Raw genomic sequence first — 20,251 nt, forward strand, 5'->3', positions numbered from 1 at the left:
GGGAAAACTACCTCCACCTCTCGTTGGAAGAAAGTCTGCTATACAATGCACAAAAGTAACAAAGGGTTACTGTCGAAAAATCACACAATCAGCTGAGTTCGTTACCTTCTAGGTAGAGCGATATCTCGGCAAAGAGGTGGAGACGTCGTCCTGCTGATGTACCCCTGCTGATCAGATGATTGGTAACAGCTGTTGTAGGTGATACGTGACAGTTGTCACCCAGGCTGCTCCTGTGAGGCGGCTGCGCCCTCTGGTGCCTGGAGCCCGCACTCCAGACAGGGCGCCCTCTGGTGGTGGGCCAGCAGTACCTCCTCTTCTGGCGGCCCACACAACAGGACCCCCCCCTCAATGGGCGCCTCCTGGCGCCCGACCAGGCTTGTCCGGGTGGCGGCGGTAGAAATCGGCCAGGAGGGCCGGGTCCAGGATGAAGCTCCTCTTCACCCAGGAGCGTTCTTCGGGTCCGTACCCCTCCCAGTCCACCAAATACTGGAAGCCCCGGCCCATCCTACGGACATCCAAGAGCCAGCGTACAGTCCAAGCCGGCTCGCCATCGATGATCCGGGCAGGAGGCGGCGCCGGACCCGGAGCACAGAGGGGTGAGGTGTGATGCGGTTTTACTCGGGACACATGAAACACAGGATGGATCCGCAGTGAGGCCGGAAGCTGAAGCCTCACTGCGGCTGGACTGATGACCTTAAGGATCTTGAAGGGGCCGATGTAACGGTCCTGTAGCTTGGGGGAGTCCACTTTGAGGGGAATGTCCTTTGTGGACAACCACACCTCCTGCCCTGGCCGATACGCAGGGGCCGGGGTCCGCCGACGGTCTGCATGGGCTTTTGCCCTCGTCCGGGCCTTTAGCAAAGCAGAACGGGCGGCACGCCACACCCGACGGCACTTCCGTAGGTGGGCCTGGACCGAGGGCACACCGACCTCTCCCTCAACCACCGGAAACAACGGGGGCTGATACCCCAGACACACCTCAAAAGGGGAGAGGCCGGTGGCTGAAGACACCTGGCTGTTATGGGCATACTCGATCAAGGCCAAATGGGTACTCCAGGCCACCGGGTGCGCGGCAGTCACGCAGCGCAAGGCCTGTTCTACCTCCTGATTTACCCGTTCTGCTTGCCTGTTGGTCTGAGGGTGGTACCCGGACGAGAGACTCACCGTGGCCCCCAGTTCCCGGCAGAAGCTCCTCCAGACTTGCGAGGAGAACTGGGGACCGCGATCGGAGACGATGTCTGTTGGAATCCCACGCAGCCGGACGACGTGGTGGACCAGGAGGTCCGCTGTCTCCTGGGCTGTTGGGAGCTTCGGGAGGGCCACGAAGTGGGCCGCCTTGGAGAATCGGTCCACTATCGTGAGGATGGTGGTGTTACCCTGGGACGGCGGGAGGCCCGTGACAAAATCCAGGCCGATGTGGGACCAGGGGCGATGAGGCACAGGCAGCGGCTGGAGTAGTCCCGATGCCCTGCGGTGGTCAGCCTTGCCCCTGGTGCAGGTGGTGCAGGCCTGGATATAATCCCGGACGTCGGCCTCTAGGGATGCCCACCAGAAGCGCTGCCGGACAACTGCCACGGTTCTTCGCACCCCTGGATGACAGGAGAGCTTGAAGCCGTGACAGAAGTCCAGGACTGCAGCCCTAGCTTCTGGTGGGACGTATAGTTTGTTCTTCGGCCCAGTTCCGGGGTCCGGGCTTCGTGCCAGGGCCTCCCGGATGGTTCTCTCTACGTCCCAGGTGAGGGTGGCCACGATAGTGGACTCCGGGATGATGGGTTCCGGTGGATCCGACAACTCCGCTTTGACTTCATCTTCATGTACCCGGGACAAGGCATCCGATCTCTGGTTTTTGGTCCCGGGATGGTAGGTGATCCGGAAGTCAAAATGGCCGAAGAACAGTGACCAGTGGGCTTGCCTGGGGTTCAGCCGCTTGGCGGTCCTGATATACTCCAGGTTCCGGTGGTCAGTGAAAACCATGAATGGCACGGACGTTCCCTCCAACAGATGTCTCCACTCTTCAAGAGCCTCTTTCACCGCAAGGAGTTCTCGATTGCCGACGTCATAGTTCCGTTCGGCCGGGGTCAACCTGCGGGAAAAATAGGCACACGGGTGAAGGACCTTATCGGTCTTCCTGCTCTGGGAAAGCACAGCTCCTATCCCTGAGTCCGAGGCGTCCACTTCAACCACTAACTGGCGACTAGGATCGGGCTGCACCAGAACGGGTGCAGACGAGAAGCGCCGTTTCAACTCCTTGAACGCGGCATCGCAACAATCCGACCAGGTGAAGGGGACTTTTGGTGAGGTCAGGGCTGTCAGGGGGCTAACTACCTGACTGTAGCCCTTAATGAACCTCCTGTAGAAATTTGCAAAGCCGAGGAACTGTTGCAGCTTCCTGCGGCTAGTGGGTTGGGGCCAGTCTCTCACCGCCGCAACCTTGGCCGGATCAGGAGCGACGGAGTTGGGGGAGATGATAAACCCCAGGAAGGACAAAGAGGTGCGGTGAAACTCACACTTCTCGCCCTTCACAAACAGCCGGTTCTCCAACAACCGCTGCAGGACCTGACGTACATGCCGGACATGAGTCTCAGGATCCGGAGAAAAGATGAGTATATCGTCTAGATATACGAAGACGAATCGGTGCAGGAAATCCCGCAAGACATCATTAACTAATGCTTGGAACGTCGCGGGGGCGTTTGTGAGGCCGAACGGCATGACCAGGTACTCAAAGTGACCTAAGGGGGTGTTAAATGCCGTCTTCCACTCGTCTCCCTTCCGGATCCGAACCAGGTGATACGCATTTCTAAGATCTAGCTTAGTGAATATTTGGGCTCCATGCAGGGGCGTGAACACTGAATCCAACAAGGGCAACGGGTATCGATTACGAACCGTGATTTCGTTCAGCCCCCTATAATCAATGCATGGACGAAGTCCGCCGTCTTTTTTACCCACAAAAAAGAAACCTGCACCCATCGGGGAGGTGGAATTCCGGATCAACCCGGCGGCTAAAGAGTCCCGGATGTAGGTCTCCATTGATTCGCGCTCAGGTCGTGAGAGGTTGTACAGCCTGCTGGACGGGAACTCAACGCCTGGAACCAAATCAATGGCACAATCGTACGGACGGTGGGGGGGGAGGGTGAGCGCCAGATCCTTACTGAACACATCCACAAGGTCATGGTACTCCACCGGCACCGTCCCCAGATTGGGCGGGACTCTGACCTCCTCCTTAGCCTGGAAACCGGGAGGAACCGAGGAACCTAAACATACCCGATGGAAGGTCTCGCTCCACTGAACCACTACCCCGGACGGCCAATCGATCCGGGGATTGTGTTTTAACATCCAAGGGAATCACGCGGGAGGTGGCAGGAGTCACAAAAAACTCGACCTCCTCCCGGTGGTTTCCTGACACCACCAGAGTTACTGGTGGTGTCTTATGTGTGATTAGAGGGAGTAGGGAGCCATCTAGTGCCCGCACCTGCACAGGCGAGGTAAGCGCCACCAGAGGGAGCCCTGCCTCCCTGGCCCATCTGCTGTCTAACAGATTCCCTTCAGAGCCCGTGTCCACCAGTGCTGGGGCCTTCAGGGTTAAATCCTCATAAAGGATTGTCACTGGGAGTCGTGTGGCAATATGGGTATGTCCCACGTGAATGTTTTGGCCCACCCCTAACCCAGTTTCTAGGGGCGGGCGTTGGTGTTTTAACCGCTCAGGGCAGTCCCTCACTTGATGCTCTATTGAGCCACAAACAAAGCACGCTCCGCGGGCCAGCCTCCTCTGTCTATCTGGTGCCCTAAATGTGGCCCTGCTTGTGTCCCTAGCTTCATCAGCAGGGGGAGCTGTAACCACACGGAGCGTAGAGGCCGTGGAGCGTGGGGAGGGCGGAACTCGGTCGGAACCGGAAGGGAGAGGGATGGCGCGTGCCCGGCCACGCCCTTCGTCTCGTTCCCGACGGCGTTCTTCTAACCGATTGTCTAATCGTATAACGAGATCAATAAGCCCGTCTAAATCCCGCGGTTCGTCCTTGGCCACCAGGTGCTCCTTCAGAACCAACGACAGTCCGTTTACGAAGGCGGCACGGAGGGCAGTGCTATTCCAGCCGGACCTCGCAGCCGCGATGCGGAAGTCGACTGCATAAGCAGCTGCGCTCCGGCGCCCCTGTCTCATTGACAGCAGCACGGCTGAAGCGGTCTCTCCTCTATTTGGGTGATCGAACACTGTTCTGAACTCCCTCACAAACCCATCATATGTCAGAAGGAGCCGTGAATTTTGCTCCCAGAGCGCTGTAGCCCAAGCGCGTGCCTCGCCGCGAAGCAGATTAATTACATAAGCTATCTTACTAGCATCAGTCGCGTACATGACGGGACGTTGTGCGAAGACGAGCGGACACTGCATAAGAAAGTCCGCGCTTGTCTCCACACAACCCCCGTACGGCTCTGGAGGGCTTATGTATGCTTCAGGGGAAGGTGGGAGGGGTCGTTGAACGACCTGTGGAACGTCACTGTTGCGCACAGGATCGACAGGAGGGGGAGCCGCAGCAGCGCCCTGAGGGCGCGCTTCCACCTGCGCGGCGAGAGCCTCCACCCTGCGGTTAAGGAGGACGTTCTGCTTGGTCATTAGATCCAGCCGAGCCGTAAAAGCGGTGAGGATTCGCTGCAACTCACCGATCATTCCTCCTGCAGACGCCTGTGCGCCCTGCTCTTCCATTGGCCGTTCAACAGCCGGTTGACGCCCCTCGGGGTCCATGACGTTGGCCGAGATATCCTGTTGGGAAAGTGTAGGTACACGGACCCACAACAGGGGGCGCAAATGAACGGACAATGGAGGAAGTCAAATAACAACACTTTACTGTTGTGAATAGGCACAACAAACACAACAGATCACAACAATAGACAAATTCAAGCCAATTCACAAGAATGTGTCACGTGGGCAGGCTCGAAGATGAGAGACGTCTGTCCGAAGCAGAACCGGAACCACACGATTTCCTCCGCCACCGAACCCCGGGAATACTGGAGCCGCCAAGTCCCGAACTCCCAGGTGGCCACTGCCTCCGCGTGTCGGACCTGGTACTGCTGGCGAGGAACAAAAACAGTTAAAGGTGGGCGCGTTTGCACCCAGCAATCCGCACGGCGGGAAAACTACCTCCACCTCTCGTTGGAAGAAAGTCTGCTATACAATGCACAAAAGTAACAAAGGGTTACTGTCGAAAAATCCCACAATCAGCTGAGTTCGTTACCTTCTAGGTAGAGCGATATCTCGGCAAAGAGGTGGAGACGTCGTCCTGCTGATGTACCCCTGCTGATCAGATGATTGGTAACAGCTGTTGTAGGTGATACGTGACAGCTGTCACCTAGGCTGCTCCTGTGAGGCGGCTGCGCCCTCTGGTGCCTGGAGCCCACACTCCAGACAGGGCGCCCTCTGGTGGTGGGTCAGCAGTACCTCCTCTTCTGGCGGCCCACACAACATTTAAGGTCCCAATGTACACAGGTTTCTTAGTTTTTGTTTGTTTGTTTGTTTGTTTTTTATAAATTTGCAAAATTTTCAAAAAACTTTTTTCATGTTGTCATTATGGGGTGTTGTGAGTAGAATTTTGAGGAAACAAAAGAATTTCATTCATTTTGGAATAAAGCTGTAACTTAAAATAACAAGCAAGTGCTGTGAATACTTTCCAGATGCTCTGTATTATTTTTGGTGCAGTATGGTAAAACTCAATAATGGATTGCAAAAATGCTCACTTACTTTAACACACACACAAACACAAACAAAATCCCTGACAGGTAGCTTTGGATGAGTCAGTATAAATGAAAGAACATTTCAAAGTCACTGAATACGTATGACTTGGAGTGAATTTGCATCAGTCATTAAGAAATTTTAAGCGTATGTCACAGTGACTGTGTATGAAGGAGACTAGTAATAGAAGACATTAAATATGCTTTCATACTGGAGATGATGGTTTGACATGCAGCCCACTGAATGTGGGTTGAACACGTGTTAGACTCATTCCGATCTGTCTCACCTCCAAACTTTTGTCCGCAGTCATCATAGCTGTCATTTTGGGTTTCTGTATGTTTGTTCTTGACTGTAAATGCGTGCTTTAAGAGGCATCTTAAAGTGAAGATATTACAGTAATATCAAGTATTATGTTGTTGAGAGAATTTTTAAAAATATGATAACCAAAAATATAAACAATAAGCACAGGTTTGTGCATATACATGGTTTGTGAATGTAGCCCAAAGGAAAGTCAGAGCTGGGTCTGACTGTGTGTACACACATTTTAACACAAGACCAATGTACGAGGGCTGTCAATAAAGTAACGGTCCTTTTTATTTTTTTCAAAAACTATATGGATTTCATTCATATGTTTTTACGTCAGACATGCTTGTACCCTCGTGCGCATGCGTGAGTTTTTCCACGCCTGTCGGTGACGTCATTCGCCTGTGAGAACTCCTTGTGGGAGGAGTCGCCCAGCCCCTCGTCGGAATTCCTTTGTCTGAGAAGTTGCTGAGAGACTGGCACGTTGTTTGATCAAAATTTTTTCTAAACCTGTGAGACACATCGAAGTGGACACGGTTCGAAAAATTAAGCTGGTTTTCAGTGAAAATTTTAACGGCTGATGAGAGATTTTGAGGTGAGACTGTCGCTTTAAGGACTTTTCACGGTGCGAGACGTCGTGCAGCGCTCTCAGGCGGCATCATCAGCCTGTTTCAAGCTGAAAACCTCCACATTTCAGGCTCTATTGATCCAGGACATCGTGAGAGAACAGAGAAGTTTCAGAAGAAGTCGGTTTCAGCATTTTATCCGGATATTCCACTGTTAAAGGAGCTTTTTTTAATGAAAGACGTGCGGACAGGTCCGCGCGTCGGGACGCAGCCGCCGCGACGCTCCGCCACAGGAAAAACACCTCCGTTGAAAGCCTTAAGGACAAGTTGGAACATGTCCTGCCTGTTAAACAATTTCTCATATACTCACTCCACTGAACGCCATCAAAAGCCGCCTGGATTTTACAAATGGTTATCAACACGGAGGTGTTTTTCCTGTGCCGCCGCACCGCGTCGGCTGCGTCCCGACGCGCGGATCCGTCCGCACGTCTTTCATTAAAAAAATCTCCTTTAACAGTGGAATATCCGGATAAAATGCTGAAACCGACTTCTTCTGAAACTTCTCTGTTCTCTCACGACGTCCTGGATCAATAGAGCCTGAAATGTGGAGGTTTTCAGCTTGAACAGGCTGATGACGCCGCCTGAGAGCGCTGCGCGACGTCTCGCACCGTGAAAAGTCCTTAAAGCGACAGAATCACCTCAAAATCTCTCATCAGCCGTTAAAATTTTCACTGAAAACCAGCTTAATTTTTCGAACCGTGTCCACTTCGATGTGTCTCACAGGTTTAGAAAAAATTTTGATCAAACAACGCGCCAGTCTCTCAGCAACTTCTCAGACAAAGGAATTCCGACGAGGGGCTGGACGACTCCTCCCACAAGGAGTGCTCACAGGCGAATGACGTCACCTACAGGCGTGGAAAAACTCACGCATGCGCACGAGGGTTCAAGCATGTCTGACGTAAAAACATATGAATGAAATCCATATAGTTTTTGAAAAAAATAAAAAGGACCGTTACTTTATTGACAGCCCTCGTATAGAGCATCTATAAAGTATTCACAGCGCTTCACTTTTTCCACATTATGTTATGTTACAAATTCATTTTAACTCAATCACTCATCGTCATCCACTTCCAATTACGGGTCACGGGGGCTGGAGCCTATCCCAGGATGTCTCTGTACATTGCTGCGTTCATCTTTCCCTCAATCCTGACTAGTCTCCCATTTCCTGCCACTGAAAACATCCCCACAGCATGATGCTGCCACCACCATGCTTCACTGTAGGGATGGTGCCTGGTTTCTCCCAAACATGACACGTGGCATTCACACCAAAGAGTTCAATTTTTGTCTCATCAGATGAGAGACTTTTTTGGGTTTTTTTGTCTCATCAGAAGAGAGACTTTTGTTTCTCATTGTCTGAGAGTCCTTTAGGTGCCTTTTGTTAAACTCCAGGCAGGCTGTCATGTGCCTTTTTCTAAGGAGTGGCTTCCGTCTGGCCATTCTACCATACAGGCCTGATTGATGGATTGCTGCAGAGATGGTTGTCCTTCTGGAATGTTCTCCTCTCTTCACAGAGGAATGCTTGACCTCTGACAGAGTGACCATCAGGTTCTTGGTCACCTCCCTGACTAAGGGCCTTAATAAAATTGAATAAGTTTGCAAACATCCCAAAAAAAAAAAAAAAAAAAAACTTTTTTCACATTGTCATTATGGGGTATTATGTATAGAATTTTGAGGGGAAAAAAAATTTCATCCATTTTGGAATCAGGCCACATAAAATGTTGAAAAAGTGAAGTGCTGTGAATACTTTCCAGACGATTGCTAACCAGCACAGGAGTTTATGAACCATTTATACAATGAATGGGAAGCAATTTCCCTGCAAGGAATAAAGACCTGTTGCATTTAATTTTAAGTGTAGTAAATCATGCTTTCATGCTAATTCCATCTGGCTTTGTGAATTTAAAAGCAAGAAATGAATTTATGTTCGCATAAGATCAAAGGAGTCTCTGCCGCTTAATCAGAATCTGCACTAAATGTAATCAGGATGAGCCATTAAAGATCAAAGGCAGGATGCTCTGATCCTGATTCGAGGATCAGAGATTCTAAAGTTAAACCCAGCCTCTTCCTTAGAGGATCTGACTGCCAGTGATGTCACTTCATGTCACCCATTAGCATTGTTTTATAACAGTTTAGTTTTAAAAACTGTCTGCAACAGAAGAAGACACATTTAACTTTTACGAATTCTGTGAAGACAATGTTTCTCTTTTCCTCACAGCAGCTCCGAGAGACATCCTCACACCTGCCACTGCCTTTACACCTGCCAGTGGAGGACGCGTGGCTCACGATTTCTCACCACCTATGGGGGGGACATCACAGGCAGATTCCTCCCTCTACTTGAACACAGCTGTCTCTGCTGCTCCGGAGCCCGTCATCACGCTCAAACCTGTGTCTTCACAAGAGTTGGAGGTGCTGGGCTCCCACTCCACCGCCATCACAATGGTCATCGGCACCACACCCGCAGGGGACAGCAGCATCTCTCAACACTGTAAGTGGCTGGTGGGGTGAAAAAAGTATAGAACACACACTGTGGTTTTTGTGGTCAACACAGCTTATGACTCCTGTGGTTTTCTGTTGTGGTCAACCAGTCAACAGGTTAATTGCTCCAATTAAATGCCAGTATTAGTTAATCTGATTTGTTTGATGCTTGCTCATGGGGCTGATTAACAAAAAACAGGGGTGAGGTTACAACTGCAGGCAGCCTTGTCGGTGTGGCTGCTGTGTAATGATGTTAGTGCTCCCCCTTGTGTCAGTTAGGCTCTTCTGAGATCACATTTCTCTGATGAAGGAAGTAGAAAATGACTGACTTCCTTCTGGAAGTTGAAACAAGCAACCAATTTCAATTTCAATTTATTTTAAATTTATTTTCATTTACATAGCGCCAAATCACAACAGAGTTGCCTCAAGGAACTTCACACAAGTAGGGTCTAACCTTACTAACCCCGAGAGCAACAGTGGCAAGGAAAAACTCCCTCTGAGGAAGAAATCTCAAGCAGACCAGACTCAAAGGGGTGACCCTCTGGTTGGGCCATGCTACAGACATAAATTACAGAACAATTCACAAAACAAATATATAGCAAATGCTGTTGGTGCACAGGACAGGAGGGTCTCCAGCACAAATACCACACCCATCTCTGGATGGAGCTGCACCTTAAACAGAGAGAAGAAACAGAATCAGGCATCAGAAAGACAAGAAATACAGTATAATTTGTCAGCATTAAACAACAAGAAAAACAGGAAATACTAAGGTGATCGCCGGCCACTAGCCCAAAGCTTCACTAAAAGACCCAGAATTTAGGTGAAGTTGAGGCTGCGGCCCGCTCCGTTTCCTAATAAAATGAATTAAAAGAGTAAAAACCGTAGAACTATACTATGCCAGTATGCTAGCCATACGAAAGGAAAAATAAGTGCGTCTTAAGTCTGGACTTGTAGTGACAAGTTGCTTTTCCCTTTCTGCATGTGGGAAAGGAATGAAGCTAACCTCCTGCATGAAAAGGTATTTTGCAGCCAACATCTGGCATATAGCAGTAATATACTGACACAGTCCATAATCATTTTTGTCCTAGTCACCTTCATCTCCTGTCTGAAAGGCTGATGTGTTACACCATTGATACTGTCGCTACTGTGTGTTACACTAAACTTGTTTTTCTTTTAATTCATGGAAGTTTGCACACTTTTATTATCTCTCAGAATCAAGGAGTCTGCGTGGCTCTGTGTCCAAGGACGGGGTCTTGTTTATGAGTGTGGATATGGTGGCGTGTGTGATTGACAGATGGATTGGTGCTGCGTCTGAGGTCCTGTGGACACTGTACAGGACCATCATGGTGAAGAAAGAGCTGAGCCCCGAAGGCGAGGCTCTCGATTTACCAGTGGATTTTACATTCCCATCCTCACCTGTTGTCATGAGTTTGTGTGGTGAACAAAAGAACGAGTGGCAAAGATGAGCTTCTTCTGGAGTGTATCAGGGCTTACACCCAGGGACATGGTGAGAAGCTCAAATCTCAGAGGGGGGCTCGGAATGGAGACACTGGTCCTTTGCATCCAAAGGAGCCAACTGAGGTGGATTGGGCATCTGGTGAGGATATGTTCTGATCATCTCCCTGGGGAGGTCTTTGAGGGCACGTCCAACTGGGAGGAGGCCCCGGGGAAGACCCTGAACATGCAAGAGTTAATGAATTTGGCCAAGGAGAGAGAAGTGTGGAATGAGCTGCTTATCTGTTGCTACCACGACCCAGACCTGGGTAAAAAAAATGAATGGATGAATGAAAAGAAACTGGAAGATGCTTCTGTCTGTTAGTAAATGCTGTTAAATGTCTGAAATGATTTATTTGTAATTTTCATTCACAGGTGTTTTTCCCCAAAAGTTTACAGTTTTTGACAACTGCTTACACCCAAAAAGTGAATGCTTAGACTAAAACTTCAAATCCAAAACTTCTTGTAACAGTTGCTAAAACACAATGTGACCATACCTTAAACACATTTTCTGCTTTGCACTTTGCGTACAAGTCTTCAACACAGTTGTTGCAGAACATTACACACAGTTTCCTACAGTAGACACTGAACTCAAAGAGGGAAAACACTTTTACAGTTTTTTTAAATTGCTAAAACACATTTCACAAAACTCTCCCCCATTTTCTCAAAACGCTAAACACAACACACTTTTCTTAAGCTACATACACAAAACCACACCTTCTCTTTTCAAAACAAACTGTCACACCAAAACAGCTGCTCAAAGCCTGCAAGAATGTAAACACTATATGCATCATTACACACTACAACAAAACAACTGAAAACACAATGTTCAGTGTGTGAGAATGTCCTTTTTACATTTGTTCGCAACTGCCAAAGCATAGTATCTGTATCTGAACAGTATCTGTTCTCAAAATATATTACTGTAGAATATGTAGCATTCATAGATTTGTGTGTTTCATATGAACAGTATGTAAATCTACAGAGAATACAGTATATACACTACTGTACTGTATCACAACTCAATGCAAACACTACAGAGGATCCATTACACACAATACTCAATGAAGACACAATGTTCAGGGTGTGATGTTTTTTTCATTTATTGAACGACACCACACACACACACACACACACACACACACACACATCATTGTGCGGCATCACGTCGTTGAGCTAGGTCAGGCCACAGGACCTCATCTACGTCGCAGGCATGATGGTGCGAGTTTGCCTTTCTCTCCCCTCCTTGGCCTGCTCCTCTCCCTCCTTGGCCTGCTCCTCTCCCTCCTCTGACTCTAACTCCTCTTCCTCTGATTCTGCCTCTGTCCATTGTGGTACTGTACACGTTTGGAACCTTCACCAAACTGTGCACTCTGAACTGGCTTCTATAGGTGTGGTCACATCATGTGCAACAAGTGTCTTCAATTCTGAGTCGTTATGTTTAATGAATGAAGCCAGGTGTGTATATTCTGTTCAGGTTTTGCTGACTGTGGCAAGCATTTTGCATCACTTGAGCTTTAAATTGAGAATCTGAGCAGAGTTTTATGCAACTTGTTTTAGCAAGGCAGAATGTGTTTAGATTTATGAGAAAAGGAGGACTGCATTTTGTGAATTATGTCTTCATATGACATGTGTTTATGGTTATGGCAAATGGGGGCAAGTTTTATTAAATGTGTTTAGAGAACTGGTCATTTGGTTTAGAGAATTGGGTTTTGTGTTTTAGCAATTTAAAAAAAAAATAATAAAAAATGCAGAACACATCTGGTAATTGGAAATACTTATGCACACATTTGAAAACACACACATAAAACTTATGACCAGTCAGTCTGACATTTGGCACTAGAAATAGAGCTCAGGTAAGACATTTAGTCAAATCTGCAATCATGGAAGTGATAAGACCCAGAAAAGAGGAAGAGGACAAGGAACACAGAGAGATACCTGGACAAGGACAAAGACAAAGAAGCGCAAGGAGGTGAAACTTATCAGATGAAATGCAAGCAACTTTGGTGATCAATTATGGCCTCACACTGAGGGAAGCTGCACTCTAAGAAAGGTGCTCTCTCAACGAGAAAAAACTGATGTAACAATTTGTATATATTTTTACTTTTGTTATTTCATTTTAGTTATTTCATAATGCCACAAGCCTTCTCTAGTTACATATGATGAAATAACTTTATGTAGTGAAGTTACAGTAAAATAACTTAAGAAAATCTTTGCAAATTGTTACATCACTTTTTCTCATTGAGGCAGCGGTTCATTTTTAGAGTGTGGACTCTGTATCAATGACTGGCAAACTAGATGGAACATGCATATAGAGTTGGAAGGGGACTATATTGAAAAATAAAACATTATGAATCCAGATATCTTGCTCTTTCTGTTTGAGGCTTAAAAGTTTTTGATATCCCCTTGTATGTAAACTACAGTACTGTAAACACTTGTTTTCATTGTTTTGTTTTGTGTTTTGAATGTGAATTGTACAGTACGCTATCTTTCTTTAGGTATTTGTAAGAAATTTCTATTTCTTTGTAAAAAAAAAAAAAAAAAAAAGTAAAAACAGGGAAATATCACTTTTATTGCTAAATACTGTAACTTTCAGCTCTTGCTTGAGAAAAAGTAAATAAAAATATACTGACTTCAGTGTTTTGTGTAAAACACATCATTGTGTTGCCATTGATTTGAAAGTGTTTCATAATGGTACATGTGTGTATCATTTTGTTGCTAGAATGACATTTTTAGAAGAGATTGTTAGGTTTTGATTGTAGGTTTTAATTTTGACAGAGCTGTGAGGTGTTTTACAACAAATGTGTCTTATCTTGCTTGTGTGTAGAGTTTTGACACAGCGAGCCACATTTTGCAAAATGTGTGTAAGCAATTGGCAAAAACTGTAATTATTTAATTATATGTGGACATGTATTGAGTTGATATGTGTTTGTTTCAAATAAGTGCACTGCAGACAGTCATAACAGTCCCTTAGTGGTGAGGAAGATCAGCTCTTGAACAATTTCCAGACAGGATGGAAAGCACAGAAAATCTACATCCAGAGTTGATCTACACATGGTTGTTTTGTTACCGACCAACACACGGTCCTTGACAGATCCATAGCCTGATCCAGTGATTGGGAACTCCAAGCCAATCGGGGTCTGAGGACAGGCTGCGGCCTTCATCGGCCTTCACACCTATTGGGTTATAAGCCATCATCTTGTGAGCCTGATGCACCGTTGAGGACTTCTTGTTTCACCAGAGCCCTGTTAGCCATCTCATGATGAAGGTTCCTGTTGGGCCTCCACTGTTTCCACAGTGGTCACACAAGGTCCCCACTGAATTTCAGTCCTCTACTTGTGCTCCCCAGGTGTCATGACATGGACAGGGGTTGGATTTTGACACCCTACTGTCGACAGTGCAGATTGTTCACTTAAGTTCAGCAATTTTTGTCTCATTTGTCGCTGTTGTTAAATTGTTGTAAATAATCATATGCAGACACAAAATACAAAAACTGCTATCACAGAAGTAAAGAGACATCTTTGGTCTTATGTTACACCGCCCAGCACAGGTATAACCCCTCTCATACGGAATGTGTGTCCGTGGTGTTTTAGTGCCAACCGCTGATGTTCCATACTCGCTGGCCCTTGCCACCAATACTGATGACTGCTGACATGTCCACATTGTTTGACGACTATGTATTCATGTCATGCGGCTTCTGCATGTGTTTGGGGTTCAATGGCGTTTAATGTAGCACTTTGTCTAATGCTTCCTGTCCAATGTTTTATCTACTATGTCTGTTTTTTCCATGGAGTTAGAGATTCTGGACATCCTGGTGTTTTCCATCCTGTCACACAAACTGCGTCTGCGTGGCATGTTAATGGCATGTAAAGGATGGCCATGCGATGAGTGAAGTTGAGCAGAGAGTGCTTTGAACATAACCAAAGCACACTCCACACACTGGCAAGTGCTGGCAAATGTGTGGTGTGTTGTTACACGTTTGTGGCAAACAGTGGCAAGTTGGGTGGCAAGTGCTACATGCAACTCTACATACCACAAACACGCTGTCTGTGTGCGAGTAGCTAACAATTAATAATGTACACCAGGGGCAGTGTCATTTTATCGTGCACTGACTGCGTTCTGAGAATAACGACACAGAACTGCCTTGTTCGTATCTTCAGATCATCAGCAGTCACCTGCAGTGGTGTAATATTACAATGATGGTGTATTATGGCCGCTGTAGGTAAAGAATAAAAGAACTTAAATTTTCTATTATTTATTGTGTGCTGTATTGATATTGTATGTTTGCTTTAACAAGCGTTTTAACTTCTGAAATTTTATTTTTATATCTTTATATTTGTATTTATGAATTTAGTGTTGCCACAGTTACTTTATTAGTTACTTTTTTGTTACTTTATACAGTTACTTCATTAGCAGCTTTATGCAGTTACTTTATTAGCAGCTGCCGACAACTTGTAACTAACAGGTAATGTAACTAATAAGGTAATTAGTAATCTAACTTGGTTACTCTTAAGACTGAGTAATCAGCAAAGTAACTAATCAGCAAAGTAACTCAGTTACTTTTCTGAGTACTCAATCTTAAAAATAGGGGAGGTGATGGTCTAGTGGTTAAGCGTTGGGTTTGAGACCAGAGGATCCTCGGTTCAAATCCCAGCCTGACCGGAAAATCACTAAGGGCCCTGGGCAAGACCCTTAATCCCCTAGTTGCTCCCGGTGTGTAGTGAGTACCTTGTATGGCAGCACCCTCACATCAGGGTGAATGTGAGGCATTATTGTAAAGCGCTTTGAGCGTCTCATGCAGATGGAAAAGCGCTATATAAATGCAGTCCATTTACCATTAAATAAAGTACCTTTTCAAAGTAACTGTGGCAACACTGATCAGGTGGATGATCTACAAAGGGTTCTTTGTGTGAACGTGGACTGCGTGAAATGGTTTGATGGATAGTCCAACACATAACATTAAGTAACATTAAATCTTGTTATTGAGAAAATAATCAACAAATTTTCAGCTGCTATGTGTAAAGGCCCACAGCTTCCCTCTTGGGGAGACGCTCCACCCACACTCAAACAGATTAAGTTTTATGACTTAGCAAGTTTTTAGTTTTGTTTTTAAACACATAGTAAAATCTTACTACAGGCTTCACTCTCTGACAGCTTGGATTTTATTAATCCTTTCTTGAGTCAGTAATCCTTTCACTTGTATCTTCTTCCTTGACATCACAGTCTTGCATTCCTGATGTACTCTAGTTTAAAAAGGACAGGTGGCCACTCTTGATTGGTTGATGTCATATTCAGAATCCAATAAACCCAAGAATAACAGAGTAAATCCAGTATTTTTAAGCACAGCACTGAGTTTGTGCTGATATTTTCTGTTGCTTAACTAGCAACATGTGCTGGGAAATGCCCTGTTTAATATTCTCCTTTAAAAAAGGGCCCTTTATCAAAAGTGTTCTAAGAGCACATAGATGCTGCAACCACATTTCAAGGTCTCAAACATGTAGATAAAATGTTGGCTGGGCTTTGAATGTAAATTGTCAATAACAATAAAATATCTGAACTCATTTTCTTGAAATTACAGTATCCATTTTCCTACATGGCCACATGGCCAGAAATTTAACCTTGACTCCTGAACTTCAGATCACTTCTTCCCATCTATAGCACAAGTGTAGCTGCAAAATTTGATCAAAATCTGAGTAGCCGTTCTTAAGATATATTGCTAACAAACATCCATACATGAGGCGATGTTGCTAACAACAACATAATACTGAAATTCTGTGTGGGCCATCAGCCACTCTGCTCTCTAAATATCAGGATAAACCATTGGAAAATGTGTATCACTCGACAATTGTTTTTCTGTGTGATGTCCGAATCTAGACTGAACTGAGAGAAATTTAACACAGTTGAGCATTTTCACTTGAATCTCCAAAACGTCTGCTTACATCCTCACATCCATAATGTCCCCGCTGGTAACCTCACCCTAACATGAGATACTCTATCTGCACACGTAAAGAGCCACACATGATCAATTTCAGCTGCACGAATGGATGCTTCCACATCACTTTTCCCTTTATACGCTGGACTGCGTGCTCATGACAAAGTGCGCATAAATTGTTGCAAAGTATGCAGGATGTGAATGCGTTTGATTGAGCTGCGAGGTGACATTATAATGATGTAGTATTTGGATGCATGCCGTGTGGGTCGGGGCTGTGTCAAGGTCACGTCGTCTGTACGAGAGCGTCAGAGATGGGCCGCATTTGACAAATCCCAAAAAGCTCTTGAGTTTTCTTTCTCTATTATCTTTTTTCACTGCCTGGAGCTCTTTGTAAAATGTTCAGTCCTCTGCACGCATGATCGCCTGCTCCCTGTTTTATCTGCCTGCCTTTCCCACCAGCACTGCCTCTTCTGCTTATCTCACTTCAGAAAAATCTCTTAATGCTCATGCTCATCCTTTCTGTCTTTGTCCAGCTGGAAGCGAGCATTTCCTCCTGGGTGAGAACCTGACAGTGGCAGTTTTAGGAGTGGTCATCCCCATCGGTGAGTCACCTCAAGCTACTTCCTGTGCACCTGTGCGTGCACGCTCCTGCAGTCTGCAACACTCAGTGCTCACTTTCAATCCATTCAGACTGAGAGGCCTGGCCAGAGGTCTTCCTCACGCCACTTTCTCAGGAGTCATTTTTTGTGTGTGTGTGTGTGTGTGTGTGTTTGTGTGTCACATTGCTGCTAAACTGCATTATTCACATCACACCGTGTTGTTGTGTCGGGTTCTGCTGTAGTCAGAGAACACTGAGTCTTGCTACTCATTCAGCGTTGTGTAAAATCCCATGGTGCCTTAGTACAACCCCAATTCCAATGAAGTTGGGACGTTGTGTAAAATGTAAATAAAAACAGAATACAGTGAGTTGCAAATCCTCTTCAACCTATATTCAATTGAATACACCACAAACACATGAACTTTAATGTTCAAATTGATAAACTTTTTGTTTTTTGTGCAAATATTCGGTCATTTTGAAATGGATGCCTGCAACACATTTCAAAAAAGCTGGGACAGTGGCAGCAGAACACTGGGAAAGTTGATGAATGCTCAAAGAACACCTGTTTGGAACATTCCACAGGTGAACAGGTTATGGCCCAGTCACACGGCACGCGACGATTCCTGAACGAAGGGAAAAAGTAAAGACGATTCCTGAACGAAGGGAAAAAGTAAAAACAGTGACAGTTTGTTGAGAAAAGGTGGACGAAAGAGCTTTATCACCAAATAGCCTGCGAAGCAAGAGCGCAAAATGGATGAAAGAGGAACTAAACAAAACTGAAGCTAACGATCTCAACGCTTTAAATGTAACGTACCTGGAGCCAAAGCTGGAGCAGTGTGTGTCTGCATTTCTGCATTCCAGGACTCAGCAATGGGACGGTGCTCATAGTGGACAGAAACTGACTCACACATGGACAGAGACTGAAAGCATGCTCCACCTCCTCCCAACCCCCGTCCTGTCCGCATCCACCACCCCATCACGGCCCCTGCTCACGCTCCCGTTCCCCCAAGCTGGCGGCGGCGGTGTGACTACATGCTGCTACCACACACTCACATCGCTTCAGTTCAGAAAAAGGACTGTTTCAAGTTTAGTGCACATAAACAGTGTCAAATGTATATGTGTTGTCTTAATTCTGATGTGTGCCATTATTACAGTAAACAAGTAATAATTGTGGATTAATTGCTGTATCTTGTCTGTGGCAATTTGAGTGTAGATGGAATCTTGCTGTTGTTGCACTTGTAATGACAATGACAATAAATCTCATCCTCATCCTCCTCCTCATCCTGGAGAAACTGCAAACAGAAGCTGTGGAGATCTGTGTGCATGTCGGTGAGACCACCTGCTCTGGTTCCTCGTCCAGAACAAAAGAGGGATCATCTCCTTCATCATCAGAATCCTCACTGTCTGATGACGTGCTGCACGCTTCGTCTTGCTCCAATAAAAAAAAAAACCCTCTGGTGTTCCGTGGTCACTGCTGTATCACGTTACTAAGCTATATATATATATATATATATATATATATATATATATATATATATATATATATATATATATATATATATATATATATATATATATATTTTGACAGAAAACTGTCAAAATTGGGAATAAATATAAGTGTAAAAATGACTGAATATATCAGAGCAGTAAATTGATCAGTCCGTGTGAACGAGCATTGACTCACATGTGCGGTTATTTCACCAGCTGCAGCTGATCCACAACGTGAATTCTGCCTTCCAAAACAGCTCTTTATATAATCATTTGAATTATCTACCTGTTGCCACATGTATAGAAGGGCTGGATTGTCATTCCTACACTCATATTGTTATATTTAATAAAAAATAATATGCACACGTAGGAGCTGCTGCTGCTGCTGCTGCTGCTGCGTTCAAGTACCATCGGAAATTACACAACTTTTTTTTGTTGTTGTTTCATCAGTTGCTTGTGGCAAAATAATTAACTGTATCCACACAAAAGATTAATCCATCCCTATATGAGGTGCCTGAGCCCACTGAAGCTGACCCCCCACCCAGATAAAAAAAAATCCAAGCAAGCAGGCTGAGTTTGCAGCGCTCACAAACCAGCTTCTGCACTGTGTGAAAATATTCAGCTGGTCGAACGAAGTCAAACAAAACACTAATGTTACAAAAACTAAGCAAATGATAAAAAAAAAAATGTCAGGAACGACAGCAAAACAAAACACGGACAAATTGTGTTTTTTGTTGCCCTTCAATCAAATTTTTCAATTTAAAAATTTTTCAGTTTAAAAATCCTGACGAAGTGCCAGCTGCAGGAACGAAGCTGAGCAAAGGTTAAATAATGCCAATGAAAGTCCAGATTTATTGTTTTGTTGGGGCTTCGTTGCTCTTCATTAAGTGCCATGTGACTGGGCCATTAATTGGAAACAGGTGAGTCTCATGGCTGGATATAAAAAGAGCATCCCCAAAAGGCTCAGCCATTCACAAACAAAGATGGGGTGAGGATCACCACTTTGTGAACAACTGTGTGAAAAAAAATAGTCCAACAGTTGAAGAACAATGTTTCTCAACGTTCAATTGCAAGGAATTTAGGGATTCCATCATCTATAGTCCATAATATAATCAGAAGTTTCAGAGAATCTGGAGAACTTTCTACACATAAGCAGCAACGCCAAAAAGTGACACTGAATGCCCGTGACCTTCCATCCCTCAGGCGGCACTGCATTAAAAACCAACATCATTGTGTAAAGGATCTTACTGCGTAGGCTCAGGAACACTTCAGAAAACCATTGGCAGTTAACACAGTTCGTTGCTACATCGACAAGTGCAAGTTAAAACTCTACCATGCAAAGCGAAAGCTATACATCAACAACATCCAGAAATACCGCCGCCTTCTCTGGGCCTGAGCTCATTTGAAATGGACAGATGCAAAGTGGAAAAGTGTGCTGTGGTCTGATGAGTCCACATTTCAAATTGTTTTTGGAAATCATGGACGTTGTGTCCTCCGGACAAAAGAAAAATACCATCCAGATTGTTACCACCGTAAAGTTCAAAAGCCAGCATCTGTGATGGTATGGGGGTGTGTTAGTGCCCATGGCTTGGGCAACTTACACATCTGTGATGGCACCATCA

At 45.6% G+C, this 20,251-nt stretch overlaps 1 protein-coding gene across 3 annotated transcripts in view; it reads left to right on the plus strand.

Moving 5' to 3' along the window:
- Positions 1-20,251, plus strand: part of LOC117521521 (low-density lipoprotein receptor-related protein 8-like) — a 445,771-nt gene that overhangs the window by 423,553 nt on the left and 1,967 nt on the right. For 2 of the 3 annotated variants that reach the window (XM_034182837.1, XM_034182839.1), the window contains exons 16-17: positions 8,861-9,130; positions 17,077-17,145. In XM_034182837.1, coding sequence (XP_034038728.1) covers positions 8,861-9,130; positions 17,077-17,145 — 339 coding nt within the window. The remainder of the gene's footprint in view (positions 1-8,860; positions 9,131-17,076; positions 17,146-20,251) is intronic. The other variant, XM_034182838.1, reaches the window with a different exon arrangement.

The sequence above is a fragment of the Thalassophryne amazonica genome, chromosome 12, assembly GCF_902500255.1.
Source record: "Thalassophryne amazonica chromosome 12, fThaAma1.1, whole genome shotgun sequence".
NCBI lineage: Eukaryota > Metazoa > Chordata > Actinopteri > Batrachoidiformes > Batrachoididae > Thalassophryne > Thalassophryne amazonica.